The following is a 16,998-nucleotide window of genomic DNA, read 5'->3' as shown; positions in this document are numbered from 1 at the left end:
CATAATTGGACAGCAAGACTATTCTGAAGCTATTCACAGGTGACAATTCACTTGCCAGAGCTTTCTCGTCGCCGTCCGATTACCCCTGAACCCCTGAATCCTCCGAATACCCTCATCCATCCGAAAAGGTCCAAGGAACTCACTTGCTGCGATCAACAAGTGAACATAATGGACTCGAGCACCTATCTCTCCGCTATGAAGAGCGAAAAACTGAAGGACTCGTCACAATGGCAGTCGTGGCACCAGCGAGTGAAGGTATTCGCTCAACGCAGAGACATTTGGGATCTCTGCAACCCCGATGCGGACGAATTGCATCGTCCAGAGGCTCTCAGAGAGCCTATTGCAGCTGACTACCCTGATGATGGGTCTCAGGAAGACAAGCGAGACTGGAGAGACCGCCTCGAAGTCTATAAAATCAAGGCAAACCGCTGGGATAGACAGCGCAAAAGCCTAAATGAGATTGATGATCTTATCGTCAACTCTCTGGATGCATCACTCCGTGATGCAGTTTTGAAGTGCGAAACACCGTACGACCGTCTAGTATATCTCAGCAAGAGATTCGCTAGATCTGAAGCGTATACTGAAGAAGTACGCATGCAATGGAGAGCTTTGTCAACCCAAAAGCCGACCGGAGATGTCGAAAAATGGCTGATCTCATGGGTGGAGCTATATGAGCGAGCAGTCAGTCTCAAAATCATTGAAACTGCCAACGCAAATAAGGACTTACTGCAAGCCGTGAAAGAGGTCTTACCAATCTGGTGGCAAGCCAAATTCCAAGAGATCGTGATGGAGAAAGCATCGATAGAGACTCAAAGTCTGATCGAGTCCTTCCGATCGACATATCGTGAAATTGGACCTAATATAGCGTTGCCACCGGCGGCAGCACTGAAGGGGTCTTTTTCCACCTGGCAAGGATATCAGGAAGCGAAAACTGATGCGCCAAGTGATGCGAAAAAGGACTCAAAAGGCAAATTGGACGACACGCCTTTTGAGGCAAGACCATGCCCGTGTGGAATCAAATTCCACAAACCCGCCAATTGCTACACTCTGAATGCCGCGATGAGACCCGACGGTTTCACGGTATCAAAAGAGAGGCAGAGACAGGCCGAGAAAACGCTTGCTGCAGATCCAGCGTGGAAGAAATGGGTCAATGAAGCTATTGAGAAAGCATCGCCAAAGCTGTCAAATGCAGTCACTGGAAACATGGCCTTCTCCACTAGCTTACTAGACCTACCGGCGTCATCCATCAAGGACCGGTGGATCTTGGACTCCGGTTCCAGCGTACATGTCTGTAATAATAGAAGTCGCTTTGTGGACCTTTCCACTTGCCAGCACTCTCTATCGACCGGTGACGGCAAGACATCTGTTATCGGGCAAGGGACAGCAAGGCTTCATGGCATCGATCCAATCACAAGAAAGGAGAAGGTGATTACCTTAAGCAACGTCTATTACGCACCAGGTTTCCATGTAAACCTAGTGTCGTACGCTCGCTTGAAGGAGAAAGGCGGACATTGGTCTGAGGAAGCAGGCTATATCGAAGATCACAATGCCATCCCAATTGTCAGCCTGAAATTGTGGAAGTCAGCCGGCTTATGGGTCTTCGATCAACCCGGGAGAGCACCGTTACGGACAGCAAATGCCGTCCGATCATCATCATCGCCAAAACAGTCAGCCGCATCAGCTGAAGTATGGCATCGTCGACTAGGCCATCCGCAGTACAAGACTGTACAGCAAGTGGCAAAGCTAGTCGAGGGCGTCACAATTGACGCTAGGACAGAGGATCACGCAATTTGTGAGACTTGCCACCTAGGAAGATCAGATCGCCAAGTATCAAGAAGACCAATTGGAAGGGTTTTCGGGCCACTTGGTAGGGTTCATTTTGATCTGATACAGCTTCCACGTGCTTACAATAAGCATAACTGGATCTCCCACTTCTATATTGAAGGAATAAGGTTCCACTGGGTCATGACGCATGAGTACAAGCCCGAATGTCAGCTTGCAATCAATCATTTCGTCCAATTGGCCAAGAACTGGTGGAAACTTCCGATCAAAGCTTTCAATTATGATAATGAGAAAGCTGCAGGACGTCCAGCTGAGCAGAGCTTGACATCCGATGGAATTGTGGTCTATCATAGTCCACCAAGGCACCCCGAGATGAATGGGTATGCCGAAAGAGCAGGAGGTGTCATCATTCTTCGCATGAGAATGCTGATACTCGAAGGCAAGCTCCCAAAGGAGCTATGGCCTGAAGCAGCAATGGCAGCAGTCTGGCTGCTGAATCGGACCCCAACGTATCTGGCTGATCAGAAACGTTGGATAGTCCCATGGGGTGAAGTCATGAAGAGCTTCGCCGGCGAGCAAGCGCCACCAATCAACTTGGCCAACGTCAGGTTATACGGCAGTCTCGCTTATTGCCGTATCGAGAAGCAGGTTCAGTCAGACAAGATGAATCCTCGTGCTGAGATTGGCTTCTTGGTAGGCTATATAGCATCAAACGTTTGGAAAATATGGTTTCCGCAAGCCAACAAAATACGGCTCGTTCGGGATGCTATCTTCGATGAATCACGTCGATATACAGCGGACTTTCAGCACTTCCAGCAAGTGCCATTGCCAATACTGAAAGAACCGCAAGAACTGGACCAAACAGAGGCGACGAGAGCCTTCGAAGCATCGATCTCGACTAGATCAATGCCTGAATCAGAGCTAGAAGCAAGACCATTCAATGACGATGATCAAGATGTCAACATTAATGGCAATGCTAATAGCAATGCTAATGTCCGAAGCAATGAAGCTCAACATGAGACTCTAGACATTGGACAAAGAGACCGTTTTTCGGCCGAAAAACCGTCTCATAAAGAAGCAGCAATTCCTCTATTGGACAGCGACGGTTCTTCTGCAAAAGACACCGTTCAGCCAATCAGGAATCAGGAAAAGCCTGACCAGACATTCAGAGGTCAGGGGGTGTACAATACACCCGAAAGGGAAAGACGGGATGAAATAGACATCATCCCAGGCGCATTTCCCCAGGAAGTCCCGCTTCCACCTACTCCGCCAAGCGAGTATCCTGAGTCTCGTCAGGGGGTGGAAACGCTAGATGAAACGCGTGGCACGCAAGATCTAGCAAGGGACCAGGCTCATGATACGCAAGAAGTCGTACAGGAAGCTATAGAGGATCAGCAAGTGGACTCGGATGAAGAAGCCGAAATGCAATTGCTTGCTGGGCTCGCACCAAGGGATATCAATGGAGATGTCGATGAAACAAACATCATATCTGGTTCTCGAAGACGTCAGCCTAAGCGAGATGATGCTTATTCGTACGTCGCGATGGAACCGCCAGCGTATCTGCATGCATTTGCTGCTGGTCTGTACGCCGAGAAGCCAACTCGACGTCATAGAGATGATCTCCCTGAGCTTCCTAGGAACTGGAAGGATGTCATGAATCATCCCTTCCAGGAAGGCTTTCTCGCCGCTATGAGAAAAGAGATCGAATCGCTTACTAGAAAAGCGACATTCGATATCATCGATCGTCCGAAGGATCGAGGGAAGCAAATACTTCCACTTCTCTGGGTTTTCGCGTACAAATTTGATCAGGATGGATACCTTATCAAACTGAAAGCCAGAATTTGCGTCCGAGGTGATCTTGAGACCATATCATCAGATGAAAAGCGGGCTGCTACACTAGCAGCAAGAACAGCAAGGATGATATTCGCACTTGTTGCGGCGTTTGATCTTGATCTTCGACAGCGAGATGCTGTCACTGCTTTCTTGAATAGCAGGCTCGACAAGGACGTCTATACCAGAATGCCGGAAGGGTTTGGAACCCCTGGCAAGTGCTGGAAGCTCCGAAAGGCGCTTTATGGGTTGAGGATATCTCCTCGATTATGGCAGCAAGAAGCAGCCGGAGTTCTCACCAAATTAGGACTCCGTCAAGTGCCAGAAGACCCATGCGTATTTATCGGAAATGGGATCATCGTCTTTTTCTATGTCGATGATATATTGATAGCAAGTCATCAAAACGTCAGGAAGCTTGCTGATCAACTGGAAAGAGATCTCGAAGCTCATTGGGAGCTTACAGATCATGGAGACGCGGAATGGTTTCTGAATATCCGCATTATCAGAGACCGGCGTCTAAAGAAGCTGTGGCTATGCCAAGACAGCTATATATCAAGTATCGCGGCCCGGTATCACCTAACGGATAGGCCACCGGTTTCGACACCGCTGTCGCTTGATGAATTAGAGCCGTATCACGGCAAGGCAGATGCTCAATCAGTGCATCTATACCAGCAAAAGGTTGGCTCGGCCGGGTATGCCACCACGATAACCCGACCGGATGCCGCAAAAGCGAATGCGAAGCTTGCTCAATTCTTGACGAATCCTGGACCTCAACACCAAAAGGCGGCTGATAGACTGATCAGCTACCTCTATTCAACGCGGTACCACGCAATCGAGTATGGGTCTCAACAGGAAGACATCGAATCCGTCCAATTGGCAAGTGACGCGTCGTATGGAGATCATGCAGACCGGAAGAGCTCTGCAGGATATATCTGCCAGGTTTATGGAGGACCTGTGGACTGGAAGGCCACCAAACAACGGACGGTGACTACATCAACAACGGAAGCAGAGCTTCTTGGGCTCTCAGAAGCTGGCAAGCACCTTCAATGGTGGAGACGACTATTGCGGCATGTTGGTTTCGATCCTTCTCACGTTATTAGCATTGAATGCGACAATGAGAGAGCGATCAACTTGCTCACGTCTCAGGATGCTAGCTTCGACACCAAGCTTCGTCATGTAGACATTCACCACCTATGGCTGAGACAGGAAGTGCAGAAAGGCCGGATTTCGATCCGATGGGTGCCTACTGCCAGAATGGTAGCCGACGGCCTCACAAAATTGCTGCCAAGACAGCAGCACGAGCGTTTTGTGAAAATGCTTCACTTGGTGGACATCAGCCACTTGGTGGATGCTGGAAAGACGCCAGGGAGAGGTTGACGGGCCAATTGGAGAGCTTGCTGATTCATGAAGCTATTCCCAGTGGCAGCAAGCCAGCGACACTGCGCTTGCTGAGGGGGTGTGTCAGTGCTGCATTCATGAATACGGATTGAGAACCGGAATTATAGTAACTCCGAATGAGCGGATTACTAAGGATGAGCATAGCATAAATAGCAAGAAATAGCAAGTAATAAATGACAGAGATTTCAATGCCCTCATTGGCTGAGCAAGTTACGGAAGACAGCAAGTTCCAACATAAAAATACAACCTGATATATCAGGCGGCGAGGGTTGCCTTGCTTTGATTATCAATGCGAAGCACGATGAGCATCGAACCATCCTGTCACTTCTTGTGCTGACAGACCTGGTGGTCATCTATCCCACTGCCACTTCAAGTTTTGATGCGAAATTCACTCGGTTAGGACCCTGGAGTATGCTATCCTAAGGGAGGCAGCGACATCTGGCCTCGGTCACATGCTGGCGACAATACCCTTCGTTAGATCGCAAGACTATCTAAGATCAAGCCCTGCAAAATGAGAGAGTTTGACACGTTAATATCTGAGTACCGCCATGAAAAGAAACGCCCCCGCGAATCGGAGGCACTCTTCATCCTGCGCAAGGTCGCGTCCTTAGTCAAACCGATCATGCGACAGCGCGCCTGGAGAGTGGGTGCGCTATGTGAATTCTTTCCACAGCAGCGAAATCTGCTGGGATTGAATGTCAACCACGGTCAGAAAATCTGCCTGAGACTACGGTATCCCTCTGACCAGAAACAATTTCTACCCATCGAAGAAGTTGTGGATACGATGCTTCATGAGTGAGTGATATTATGTTACGATATGACCAAGTACACAGATTAATCAAGTACAGACTTTGTCACAATGTGATTGGCCCTCACAACCAGCAATTTCATGCGTTGTGGAATCAACTCCGCGACGAGCATGAGGAACTCATCAGAAAAGGCTACACCGGAGAGGGCTTCCTATCGCAAGGAAAGCGCCTTGGTGGCACAAGAATTCCATTGGATGAAGCTCGACGCCAGGCTCGTGCTGCTGCCGAACAGCGACGAGTACTCGGCAAAAATTCTGGGAAAAAGCTCGGCGGTGCCCCTGTTCTCCGGGGAACAGATTTACGCAAACTTCGTGCCGATGCTGCCCAGAGGCGCTCTGAAGTCACCGCGGGCTGCGCTTCTGGCACAGACAGAGGCACCGAGCTTGCCGAAGAGGCATCTAGGAATGGGTTCAGGACTCAGGCCGAAGAGGACGACGCAAACGAGCGGGCTATTATGGAGGCTTTCATTGAACTGATACAGGAAGAAGAACGAGAAAAGCATGGATCTTCATATCTTCCACCCAGTCAAGAGCATCCAGCTGGACCTCGAACCGTATCTTCACCACCTACTGGATCCAATACGCCGCCTATTACCTCTGATACCCCATCTGTGCCACCAAAAGAAGCCTCAACCTCTAATGAGAGTCAGCATGTAAACCAAAAAGCCGATAACAGCTCATATGACAAACCTTGGACCTGCCCCATGTGCACTCTGGAGAATCCTTCCCGGTTTCTATGCTGTGATGTTTGTGCAGCAGAACGGCCGCTTCCGACCAATACTCAACCAGAATATGCGTCTAACCCAGGGTGCACGTCTACACTAGCCAGTGCTCCTAATCAAACCTCGCGATCAGTCTCACGAGCCTCAACGAAACGATCTTTACCTCCTGATCAAGCGGACGATGACAAGAAGAACCCCAAAGATACATTTGCCTTCAAGAACCGCACCCGTGCGAAAGATTCTTTAAAAGACCTAGACCAAGGTGTCAACAAAAAACCCCTTGGGTGGGTTTGCACCTCGTGCGGCAGCTTCATGGAAACGCTGTGGTGGACATGCTCCTGCTGCGGAACCATGAAGCCCTCCTCCTAAATAGGGCTCAAACGGTTCTATTCTACCTTGCACACAACTATGCCCTTATGGAAAAACCATGTACCATGTTAAATGAAAATAATTTATGTCTCAATATGAAATCCGAAGCTTCATCTATCTCCTTTCTAATCTCTATAGAACCCAGCACGTGACCATGACAAAGCATAAATAGCTCCACCCAAATTTCTTTCACAATTTTCCTTGAATCCCCGAGCCACTCCTTTCTTTCTCCAACACCCAATTACAGTGTGGACAATAGACCAACAATGCAGATGATCAGTCCTCCACACTGGAATAAATAAGTGACAGGTATGTATCAGTCAACACTCCTGACAGCGCCGCATTGGAGGCAAAGAAAAGGAAAACAAGCATCGCACCACGAAGACTCTTATATGATGAGATATTTTCTCAAGAACCGGATTTTTTTAGGAAGAGCCGGAAGAGGTATAACGGGAATCCCCCGTTGTCGATGCTTAGAATGGTTCTTCTGAAAGAGTTTTTGATGCTTGCTTTTCTTTGATCTCGATTGTCGTCGTCAGAAGAGAGCAATAGTTATCCTTGCCGTGAAGCATTTGCTAATGTTTCGCAACAGATTTCTCGTTTCACCTCGACCGATTGGATATATCTGCTTTAAAATAGCTAGAATAATGGAAATCTCCTACCACGATAAAGTTATTGTTGTAAACACCAATGTAATACCTACTGTCGCGGGTCAATTAACTCTCAGATTGCCCTTCGTAACGCTTTGATGCGTGTTGTAAGATATATAGCTATGTACGGAAGAAAGTCGGTTGAAAGGTTGAAGCGACCACCGTCTATCGATATTAATCAGGTGGGAAGACTGTACATGTATCTTCTCTCGACATGGTAAGACACGCTCTCAGATTCCCTAGACAAATACATTCGAATCAAATCTATGTTACTCTGAAATCGATCCATGATACATCCCTTGATATTCTCTTGAACTCCCAAGGATATAAAACTTTTGTATGGCAACCAGATAGTAGAGACCCTCCAAGGTAAGGTCGAAAATGAATAAACAACGCCAATTGACATGCTTTACACAACCAATTATATCCCAACCTAGACCTAGGCAACGCTAACAAACTGGCGCTTCTTGCCGGTTCCCTTTCTCGTTTGCTGCTCCTCCCAAGTCTCTTCATCAATGTAGTCCGATGTGCCTTGATCGCGGATCTGGTTTCCGATGAATTGAAGCGCGGATAGGTTGAAGCCCATCTCGTCCTTTTGGCGGGCGAGGACCCGACGCAGCGACACTCGGATGCTGTCCAGCATTGGACGCATCATCTTGCTTGCTACGATCTGGCGATGGTGGGTCTTCAGGATGAAGAAAAGTACGCGGCAGGTGAGGGGGACGTTCCATTCGCGGTCGGCGAAGATGTTGAGGAAGGTGAAGAGGTTGGAGAGGGCGGAGAAGGGGAGGACCAGGAGGGCATCTTGGAGTGCGGCGGCGGGGATCTTTTGCACTGTGTTTAGGACGTGCTGTTCGGCGGAGACGTTGTTCAAGGCTAGGTAGACTGGGTTGCGGTCTGGGGCGGCGGCGTTGGGGTTGGCGGCCTTGACTAGGCGCCATTCGCGCACTACTTCGAGATCTTCGATACCGAGCTCCAGAGCTTCCATGATCTTTTCTCCGGCCATGAGGGTACCGGTTGTTTGCTTTCCAGCGTCGACGGCCTCGGGCTTCTCACCATCTTCACCGTCCTCGTCTTGCTCGAGAGATGCGGTGAGTGTGCTGTCGTATTGCTCTTCCATTTCCTTCTCGCGTTCTTCCTCCAGGAAGAGTGGCTCATCTGTTTGTTGCCAGATGCGAAGACTCTTATCGTGGCTGGCACTGACGATGAATTCACCAGAGCGACTCATAGCGAGAGCCCAGATCTCGCCGTGGTGACCAACAAGACGCTGAATCTGCTCGAACTTGTCACCGTCCCAGTACTTGATCTGTCGATCCTTGCTAGCACTGAAGAAGTTGTGACCGTTCCCGTCCTTGTTGTGGGGAACAAAGGCGACTGACATGATGCTGTCTTCGTGAGCCAAGAAGGCCTTGTGGCAATCACCAAAGTCCAGACCCCAGAGTCGGACTGTCTTATCAGCAGAGCAGGTCACAATTAGCTTGGTATCGTAAGAAATGTCCATGCTCAGAACAGGAAGTTTATGTCCATAGAGATTGAGGAAGAGCTTCAACGAGTCGACGAAGAAGACCTTCACGGTGTTGTCCAGCAGAGAAACTGCCAAAAGACGAGCATCGGGAGAGAAGCGAAGATTGAGGATATCATCATTCACCTTCAAGGTTCTTGTGTGTGACAACTTCAGACGGGGGGTGGTGCGCTTGGTTCCAGGAATTTCCTCCTGAACCACCTTGAATTCCCAGAACTTGGCAGTCTTGTCCGCACTTCCACTGACCATCGACTTTCCATCGGGGTGTACATGAAGTGACCAAACAGGTCCCTCGTGTGCCTTAATAGTATCCAGCAATGTCGAGGATGCGATATCGAATACCTCAAGTTCTCCGTTCTTGTTGCCGACAACCACGATCTTGTCACCAGGAAGGAAAGCAGAGCACAGGGAGTATCCACACTCAAGAGTTCGTAGACAGCTCTCTGTTTGGACGTTCCAAATCTTGAGGCTGCCGTTTGAGGCAGAAGCAAGCATGCGGTCGTCGGAGCTCAATGCGATTGAGCGAATATCGGTTCTGTGACCGGGAATATCAACGGCCAGACTCCGAGAGTAGTCGGTGTCTTCGCTGTCGGTGTTCTTCTTGTTTGCCGGCACAACATTGTATGCCTCAAGCTGGTTATTCGTCGTAGCGGCCAGAAGGTTCAAACCGTTCGATTTGTTGAGCATCCAGTCGAAAGAGCGAACCTTTCCACCAGTCCGCACAATAACGTGGGGAACAAAGACCTCGGACACAGGAGCATTGGCAACATCATCAGCCTTGTCAGCCTCCTGCTCTGCGCCATTCTCCTCGGCCTTTTGTGTGTCCTTCTCCTTTCTTCTCTTCTTCTTCCGTGCCATGCTCTTTTGCACCTCTGACTGGGAACGGATTCGCCAGACTTCAACCGACTTCTCGGAGCCGTGAATTCCAATGTAGTCTGAGCGGGGGTGGAAGCGAATGCCGATGGTGCGGTCCTTGCCGTTTCGGTAGAAGGTTCCTCGGTCAGAGAGGATTCTGCGACCGTCCACGCCAACCTTTTCCTTGGAGATCTCCACCATAGCCGCCTCATCGATCGACCAGACTTTCAATTCACCGTCATTGCCGGCTGTGATACAACCGCCCTGATCAGGCGAAAGGCCCAAGCTCCAGCACTCGCCGTTCGATTGTGCCACATGTGTCTCGATGCAGTGCTGCGAGGCCAAATCCCACACCTTGATCAACGCATCCTTGCCGGTGGTCAACAAGAAACCCGCATGGTCACCCATGCCGGAAGCAGTGAGCAGTTCCGCCGAAGGGAACAAGAAGTGCAGCGAGGTGATCTGATCCGTATGTCCACGGAGCTTGAAAAGACCGGTCTCAGTGATCAGATCCCAAACTATGATGTCCGTATCCTTAGAACCACTGGCGAGGCGCACACCTGCATTGTCGAAGACCAGCTGTGTAATGGCGGATTTGTGACCGTTGAAAGAAATGAGAACGGTAGAGGTTCGCGAATCCCAGAGACGAATGCTTCCGTCGTCGTAGCTGAAAGAACAACAGTGTTAGAGTGTGCGATCCGGGCCAGGCCAATTGGGGAGACTTACCCGACTGCGAAGATATCCTCATCGGTCTTGCTCTGCGTGACCACACTAACCTGCGCTCTGCAAGCAGAATCGCGCCATCTTCCCAAAAGTTCTCCCTTCTTCACATCCCAACAGAGAACTTCCTCACTGGCGCCGACAATGGCCCGCCCGGTGCCTGTCTGGCGTGCAGCACCGGTCTGTTCCTCTTTGGCCCAGATCGCATTCGAGGATGCCGAAGCGACGAGCCCGAACGTATTCGAATGCTCGAATTTGCTAGAGAAATGTTAGCTCATAGATCAAGCAATTCGAATTTCTGAAAACCGCACGTACAAGTATGATTTCACCATCGTTGGGGGTGGATGGGAAAATTTTTGGGATCTCCGACTGCTATCGATAGGATAAAATTAATACGGGCGGCGACAGCGACCGCTCCGGCTCCCCCACCGCCCATGACGATCACGGCACCTCGACAACAGCCACTCTAATACTACACTCCAAGCCATTGTCCTGCCCGTCATGCTTCTCTTAGATTATCAAAACGTTTTGATCCAGTCCCTCCTGACGGAGCGGTTCTCTGAGTACGAATTGCCCTCACCCCGCACCTCTTCGCGCATTGTATACACATCGCACGCAGGCTCCCAACTAACAAGCTTACCGCAGCGCTCCCCCCGTTTCCATTGACCAAGTGGCCTCCGACTTCGATGGAGTGACATTCCATCTCAGCACACCCGAGTCCAAGACAAAGATCCTCATCTCGATCCACGTGAAATGCTTCAAGGAGCTGGTTCAATACGGAGCCCAGGAGGTTCTGGAGAGGGAATATGGACCCTACATCGTTTCCCCCGAACCGGGCTATGATTTTTCAGTACAAATCGACCTTGAGAACCTCCCCGCGGAGGAGGAAGCCAGGAGTGACCTGATTATGAAGCTTGCTCTCCTGAAGCGGAACGCAATGGCTGCTCCGTTCGAGAGAGCCTTCGACGAATTCAACAAGCTTGCCGAGGAGGCTTCTCAATACACATCAGAGTCAGCACCAGCAGGTATTCAGGAGGGTGGTGAGGTCATGGCGATTCATTACCGTGAGGAAGAGGCTATCTACATCAAGGCCAACTTCGACCGTGTTACTGTAATCTTCAGCACTGTGTTCCGGGAAGAGACAGACCGAATTTTCGGAAAGGTGTTCCTTCAGGTGCGTCAATTGTCCAATTTCCCGTCAATCCATAAGGGCATGTACTAACAGCTTCCAGGAATTCGTTGATGCCCGGCGACGTGTCTTGACACTACAGAACGCCCCCCAGGTTCTCTTCCGCAATGACCCACCTCTGGAGCTTGCAGGTGTTCCTGGTATTAAGGGCGCTGGCGAAGGCGAAGTCAGCTATGTTACCTTTGGTGAGGTGCCCGCCATGATATACCCCCAGTCCCTACTAACATAGCCTGCAGTCTTGTTCCCTCGTCACTTGACCCCCCAGCGTCGCTATGAGAACATCTCTCACATCCAGACCTTCCGTGACTACTTCCACTACCACATCAAGGCCTCGAAGGTAAGGACCCACGTGCCCACTGATAACCAGCGGCTGACTAATCACCAACATTAGGCCTACATCCACACCCGTATGAGGAAGCGCACAGCAGACTTCCTGCAAGGTAAACCTCACAGCTCGCACATACAATGGATAGCTGCTAACGTAAATCAGTTCTTAACCGAGCCAGACCCGAGAACGAGGACCGTGAGCGGAAGACGGCTAGTGGTCGTACCTTCCGAGTGCAGGCTTAGACCTGGGATGTTGATATTCGCCTGAGAAGTACCTTTTTGTATAAGCCAATCTGATTGTTCCAAACTAGCCTGCTTTCTTAACTCAAAATGTTGTATTCTGTAGATTCCCATGTTCCTCGTTCCTGTTGCGCAAGTAGAGCCTCGCCTTGTCCTTGACCTTCTCCAACGCAAATACATATGGATTCCATACAGGACATGCAGATGCAGGTGACGCATAAATCTCGAACACAAAATAAGCACAAAGGCCATAAAAGTATGACCTGCCCGTTTGGCCAGCTTTTACTCCGTCCAAGCTACTCAGTACCCGCAATTGCTCGAATCTGCATAGCAGGAATTATGAAACAGAACAACAGTATAGCCTCAACTGATATCGTGTGTAGATTATCATACATGCATGTTCTGTGCAGTCCTTCAACTGCCCTCTGCCTATTGCTTAAGTGGTCAACAGTCACGTACATGGCCTTTCTTGTAAAGTAAGTGGAAGGGGCTGATTGCGCGCCATTCGCCGCTTAGTTGGACCCGCTTTCCCCGTTTGGGACATATACCTGAGAGTAAAAGTAGTGATGTTTGCCATTCTTCTTTTTTCTCTCTGTTCTACATTTTGTCTACATGATGGCTCCTGACGGAAAGTGGGAGACGGCCCTAGCCAAGCTGGGCTTGAAGGCAAAGCGCAAGGTATCTGACCCCATTCCTCAGGGCGATGTCTTTAGCGTACATGCATCTCAACTCTGTGTCAAGAACCACCACTCTCGCAATTTGCATGTGGACCCCCATCACAGATCCCCCACTGCTTCACACCCCGACAACCATCGCACACCCACCAGCTCGAGTTCCCTTTCGGGGTCCCGGATGCCCATGACTCCCTTGACCCCCAAAAGCTTTGAGTCCATTTCTGCTGCCAGTATGGACCCCGTTGAAATGGCTACAAACCTTGCCCAGGCTCGTGTTGCTGCCTTCTTGTCAGATGACGACGATCGCGTTGCCACTCACAAGATACTGTCCAAGCAGTGCCTAAACGCTCACCTCCAAGCCAGCATGACAATGATGGACGACGTCGTTGCTCAAGTCACACCTGAAAACATCGTTGAATCTAAGCTGCGCCTTCAAGATATCAAGGATGGTTTCTTCAAATATGCTGACTCGATCGGACACGAAGCCGACCTCCTGGAGCAGTGTGTTGCCAATGGCACCAAGCCACTGAACGAAGACCTACCTATCACGTACCCAGCCAAGATTTTCGACCGCCCAAAGAAGCGTCCCAGCGGTATGTTCATGGACGAGCAGGCCGAATTGCTGCCCCCTCCATCGCAAGGCGATGATGACACTCCCAGGCCCACTCTTCCTCAGCGATACAGCGGAAAATACCGCTCAGATCAACAAAGCGACGATCCCTACGCGGGAATGGAGCCCAAGGTCATGAAGAAACAGATCAGTGGTTACTTCAAGAATGATACCAATGCCCTGCCGTTCAAGACAAGTGACATCTCCATTCGAACCATCAGCTCCACCTGCACTAAGGAGTCAAAGGTCCTGAAGCAGCAACAGAGTGGATATTTCGAGAAGAAGTCAGTTGCCTTGCAGCAGCAGACAGCCGATCACTCCCTTCCAAGAAGCCCATCCAACCCGGATATCAAGTCAGAGACCTTGAAGTCACAACCCTCACGGAAGGAGATCAGCCGCTTTTCCGGCTCAAGCACGTATTCTTTTAAGGAGTCTGATGATCTGGAGAAACAGCTGAGCGACTCGGATATGCAGGACAACGATTCAAAGAAGCCTCCAGTTGGCCCAAGTAACTACGCTGCTATTGGCTTGAAGAAAGACCCATGTGAGGACTTCGACCCGGACTTCATCAAAGCTCTAAATTTCTCTGCTTTTATTCCAGCCAACAGAGCACTGCCATTGCATGGTCCATCTCTTGACCAAACTGCTGACAATTTCGCAGTAAGTCACGAGAACGAAAGGACTGAATATGTCTCATGCTCTCCAACTTGACACTAATCAACTCTCTCTTCTAGCCTTCGCTTCAGGGTTCCGGCGCTCGTACTCACACTGTTAGCAGCGATGAATGGATCATGATTCAATCGACCACTTCGCCTCTATCTCCTACAAAGATTGTGGCTCACGGACTGGACAGGATTGATGAATGATTCACCTAGGTGTTGTGATGCGCATTTTCATCAAGCTTTACGCCATGGCAAAGCTCATGCAGACAATACTCCTGGGATACGGTGTTGAGGTATTTAATCAAACCCATCCCTTCCTTTCACTTAGTCCTAAGGAATAACGGGGTTTTCTACCCATTTAGGTAGACGATTCACCATATGGGTTGATGTTCTGGATCATACGCAGCGAGGAGAACATGAAATGTAACGATATTGCTGTGTTGATTGACATTGTTGAAAGCCTCTATTATGTTCTCTATGCTCGAGTCGTTATCGAACTTGCCAACATCGAGCTTTGCTCTCTCGCCGAAGACGAAAACGCACAGAGACGAGCCCATAGCCTAGCTTTCCTTCTGCCATCGGCTGAACATCTTTACCGCATCGTATTTGCGTTCAAGATCGTGATGGACTCCCGGGAAATCTGCGCAATGCTCCAGAAAGAGATTATCGAGAAATACCAGAGACGGTACATTAAATCTGCGACTGAAATCGTCAACAAGAAAGGAGAGGCCCTCTTTGATCGGTTTGGCTATCGACGTTACGTGTTGAGCATTCTGTTGAACAAAGAAGGGAAATATTATCAGAAGTGGAGCTCCCTTATCCCATGCTTTGATACCATTGCTCCAGGCGTTATCGTGCTACTGTCCGACAAGTATCGAACTGTGGACCAAGTCATTGTGCTCCCTGACGATATCCCCTACGATGAGCTGCCTTTCGTTGAACGAAACCAGCTGGGACCGATCAGCTGGACCGATGAAAAACTCAAGGACGACCGTGATGCATCTTTGGCAAAATTGAACCACATTTGTATCGGAGAACAACGCCGCCGCCGCTCCTCTTTCGAATCTTACTGGTTGACCAAGGAGCACAAATGCATCTGCCTATCCACCTGTCGCTGTTGCGATGAATGTACTGCCAATACCGCTCGTCACTGCCCTTGTGCTGAGAGACACGTGCGATTGATGACATCCACTCGTCTTCCTAACCACAACAAAGCTGGTTTTGTTGCTCGTGTCAACACTGTTGCCCGCATGAGCTTTTACGGCTTAAGTTTCCTGAAGCGCGATGTTCCAGATCAGGCGATCATGGAGCAGCTGGAAGCTGGATTTGACATGTTCGAAGTTCTCATCTCCAAGGAGCGTTGCGAGCCGGTCCGACCGACCTTACGAACTACATCCCGCGTCTAAAGCCTGATCGCTTGACCATCACGCCCGGGTCATGATTCACGATTTACGATACGCAGAATGAAAGTTATGAGACGAAATGAGCGAAATGAGGAAACGGAAATATCGTCCAATCAAAAAGGTAGTGGGAAAAAAAAAGAAAAAGGAGAATTTCGCCTGGATTGCGAAGGTAGTTAACGACAGACACGTGGACAAATGCGAAGGGGTCATATTATGGAAGTGCTTACACCAGACCAACTTCAATGGAATTGAAACATTTTTACCCCATATCTTTATCTTCGATGCATTGTAGTCTTTCCACGCGTAGTTTAAGTGTCTCTACGTTAACTTTCAATAGTAACTGAGCCACTGGGCTACACCACAACGCTAGGTGACGGTAAATTGGACGCCGAAAACAGCTAGTTTTGACGCCATTTTAAGCGTTCTATTTACCAGGTTCTTAGTCATTAATCAATCACGTGACTCATTTCTGCCCACTCTTACTATTTGTTCACTGAGTGCTCAGAGAGCGCTCCCTGAGCACTCATGGTTGCTCAGTGATTAGCTCACCCTTCACTCAGGGTACTCATGGTAGACAATCAGGGACGTCATAATGTTTTGCCCACTAGGTTGACCGATTGTAGCCGCTATTTGCAAAAATAGAAAGGTCCTTTTGTTAAATGCTGAACGCTTCCCACACTCCAAGCACTCCGTTCTAATATTTAAAGAGACTCTGCCCCCCGTCAACCTATGGGCTTGCTTAGGGCACTTCGTCCAAGATTTGCAAGTACATCGTCAATTTCCAATTCCTAGGTCTCTTCTATTTCTTAGTTATTACAGTTTTCTTTCTCTTTTCTTTCTCTTTCCTTCTTTTCTACTATTATTCTCGTTTTCTTACTACCTAGTTCCTACTCCAATTCATGCCATGTCTGTTCTTGATACCACTGCGAATAGAAAGAAGCAGGCTTATAGTCCTAAGTATTACCGGCGACGTCGTCAATAGCTTAAGAAAGGCATTATCCAAAAACGACATGCTACTTCAACCAAGAACAACATTGGTAAAATTAAAGGACGATAGATTAGGTAATAACGTGCCTAACTCTTTGTCCTGATATAAGACTAACCTAAACAGGCACTGTGAATATCTAGGGGAAGATCCACTCCAATTTCTTGTTGAAGCATAGAAGGGAGACGTTATAGTTTTTCTGGAGTGGATTCTTGATAACTCCAAGATCAAGAAGTTTAGTAGTTTATATAA

General features: G+C 49.2%; 5 protein-coding genes across 5 annotated transcripts; 4 read left to right on the top strand and 1 right to left on the bottom strand.

Annotated features, from left to right (window-relative positions):
- Window positions 1-168: 168 nt before the first annotated feature.
- N7508_005014 (uncharacterized protein) lies at window positions 169-1,051 on the top strand (the record flags this gene model as incomplete). Its single annotated transcript, XM_058463080.1, has 2 exons — window positions 169-893; window positions 958-1,051. 2 exons carry the CDS (start codon window positions 169-171, stop codon window positions 1,049-1,051), a joined length of 819 nt encoding a protein of 272 aa, XP_058319558.1.
- Window positions 1,052-5,521: 4,470 nt separating this feature from the next.
- Window positions 5,522-6,909, top strand: N7508_005013 (metalloendopeptidase WSS1; the record flags this gene model as incomplete). Its single annotated transcript, XM_058463079.1, has 2 exons — window positions 5,522-5,805; window positions 5,859-6,909. The coding sequence occupies 2 exons, from the start codon at window positions 5,522-5,524 to the stop codon at window positions 6,907-6,909; spliced, it is 1,335 nt and encodes a 444-aa protein (XP_058319557.1).
- Window positions 6,910-7,998: 1,089 nt separating this feature from the next.
- Window positions 7,999-10,988, bottom strand: N7508_005012 (snoRNA-binding rRNA-processing protein DIP2; the record flags this gene model as incomplete). The annotated part of the gene is made up of 3 exons (XM_058463078.1): window positions 7,999-10,603; window positions 10,663-10,914; window positions 10,972-10,988. The coding sequence occupies 3 exons, from the start codon at window positions 10,986-10,988 to the stop codon at window positions 7,999-8,001; spliced, it is 2,874 nt and encodes a 957-aa protein (XP_058319556.1).
- Window positions 10,989-11,079: 91 nt separating this feature from the next.
- On the top strand, window positions 11,080-12,415 carry N7508_005011 (actin-related protein 2/3 complex subunit 2; the record flags this gene model as incomplete). The annotated part of the gene is made up of 6 exons (XM_058463077.1): window positions 11,080-11,219; window positions 11,302-11,830; window positions 11,889-12,030; window positions 12,082-12,182; window positions 12,237-12,285; window positions 12,336-12,415. Exons 1-6 carry the CDS (start codon window positions 11,158-11,160, stop codon window positions 12,413-12,415), a joined length of 963 nt encoding a protein of 320 aa, XP_058319555.1. The 5' UTR covers window positions 11,080-11,157.
- A 609-nt stretch (window positions 12,416-13,024) lies between these two features.
- On the top strand, window positions 13,025-15,764 carry N7508_005010 (uncharacterized protein; the record flags this gene model as incomplete). Its single annotated transcript, XM_058463076.1, has 4 exons — window positions 13,025-14,356; window positions 14,431-14,455; window positions 14,572-14,651; window positions 14,721-15,764. The coding sequence occupies 4 exons, from the start codon at window positions 13,025-13,027 to the stop codon at window positions 15,762-15,764; spliced, it is 2,481 nt and encodes an 826-aa protein (XP_058319554.1).
- Window positions 15,765-16,998: the final 1,234 nt, after the last annotated feature.

Source organism: Penicillium antarcticum (genome assembly GCF_028974205.1).
Source record: "Penicillium antarcticum strain IBT 31339 chromosome Unknown utg000005l_segment0_segment0, whole genome shotgun sequence".
Taxonomy (NCBI): domain Eukaryota; kingdom Fungi; phylum Ascomycota; class Eurotiomycetes; order Eurotiales; family Aspergillaceae; genus Penicillium; species Penicillium antarcticum.
Note: the sequence above shows the minus strand (reverse complement) of the source record. Positions and strands in the feature narration are given on the sequence as shown.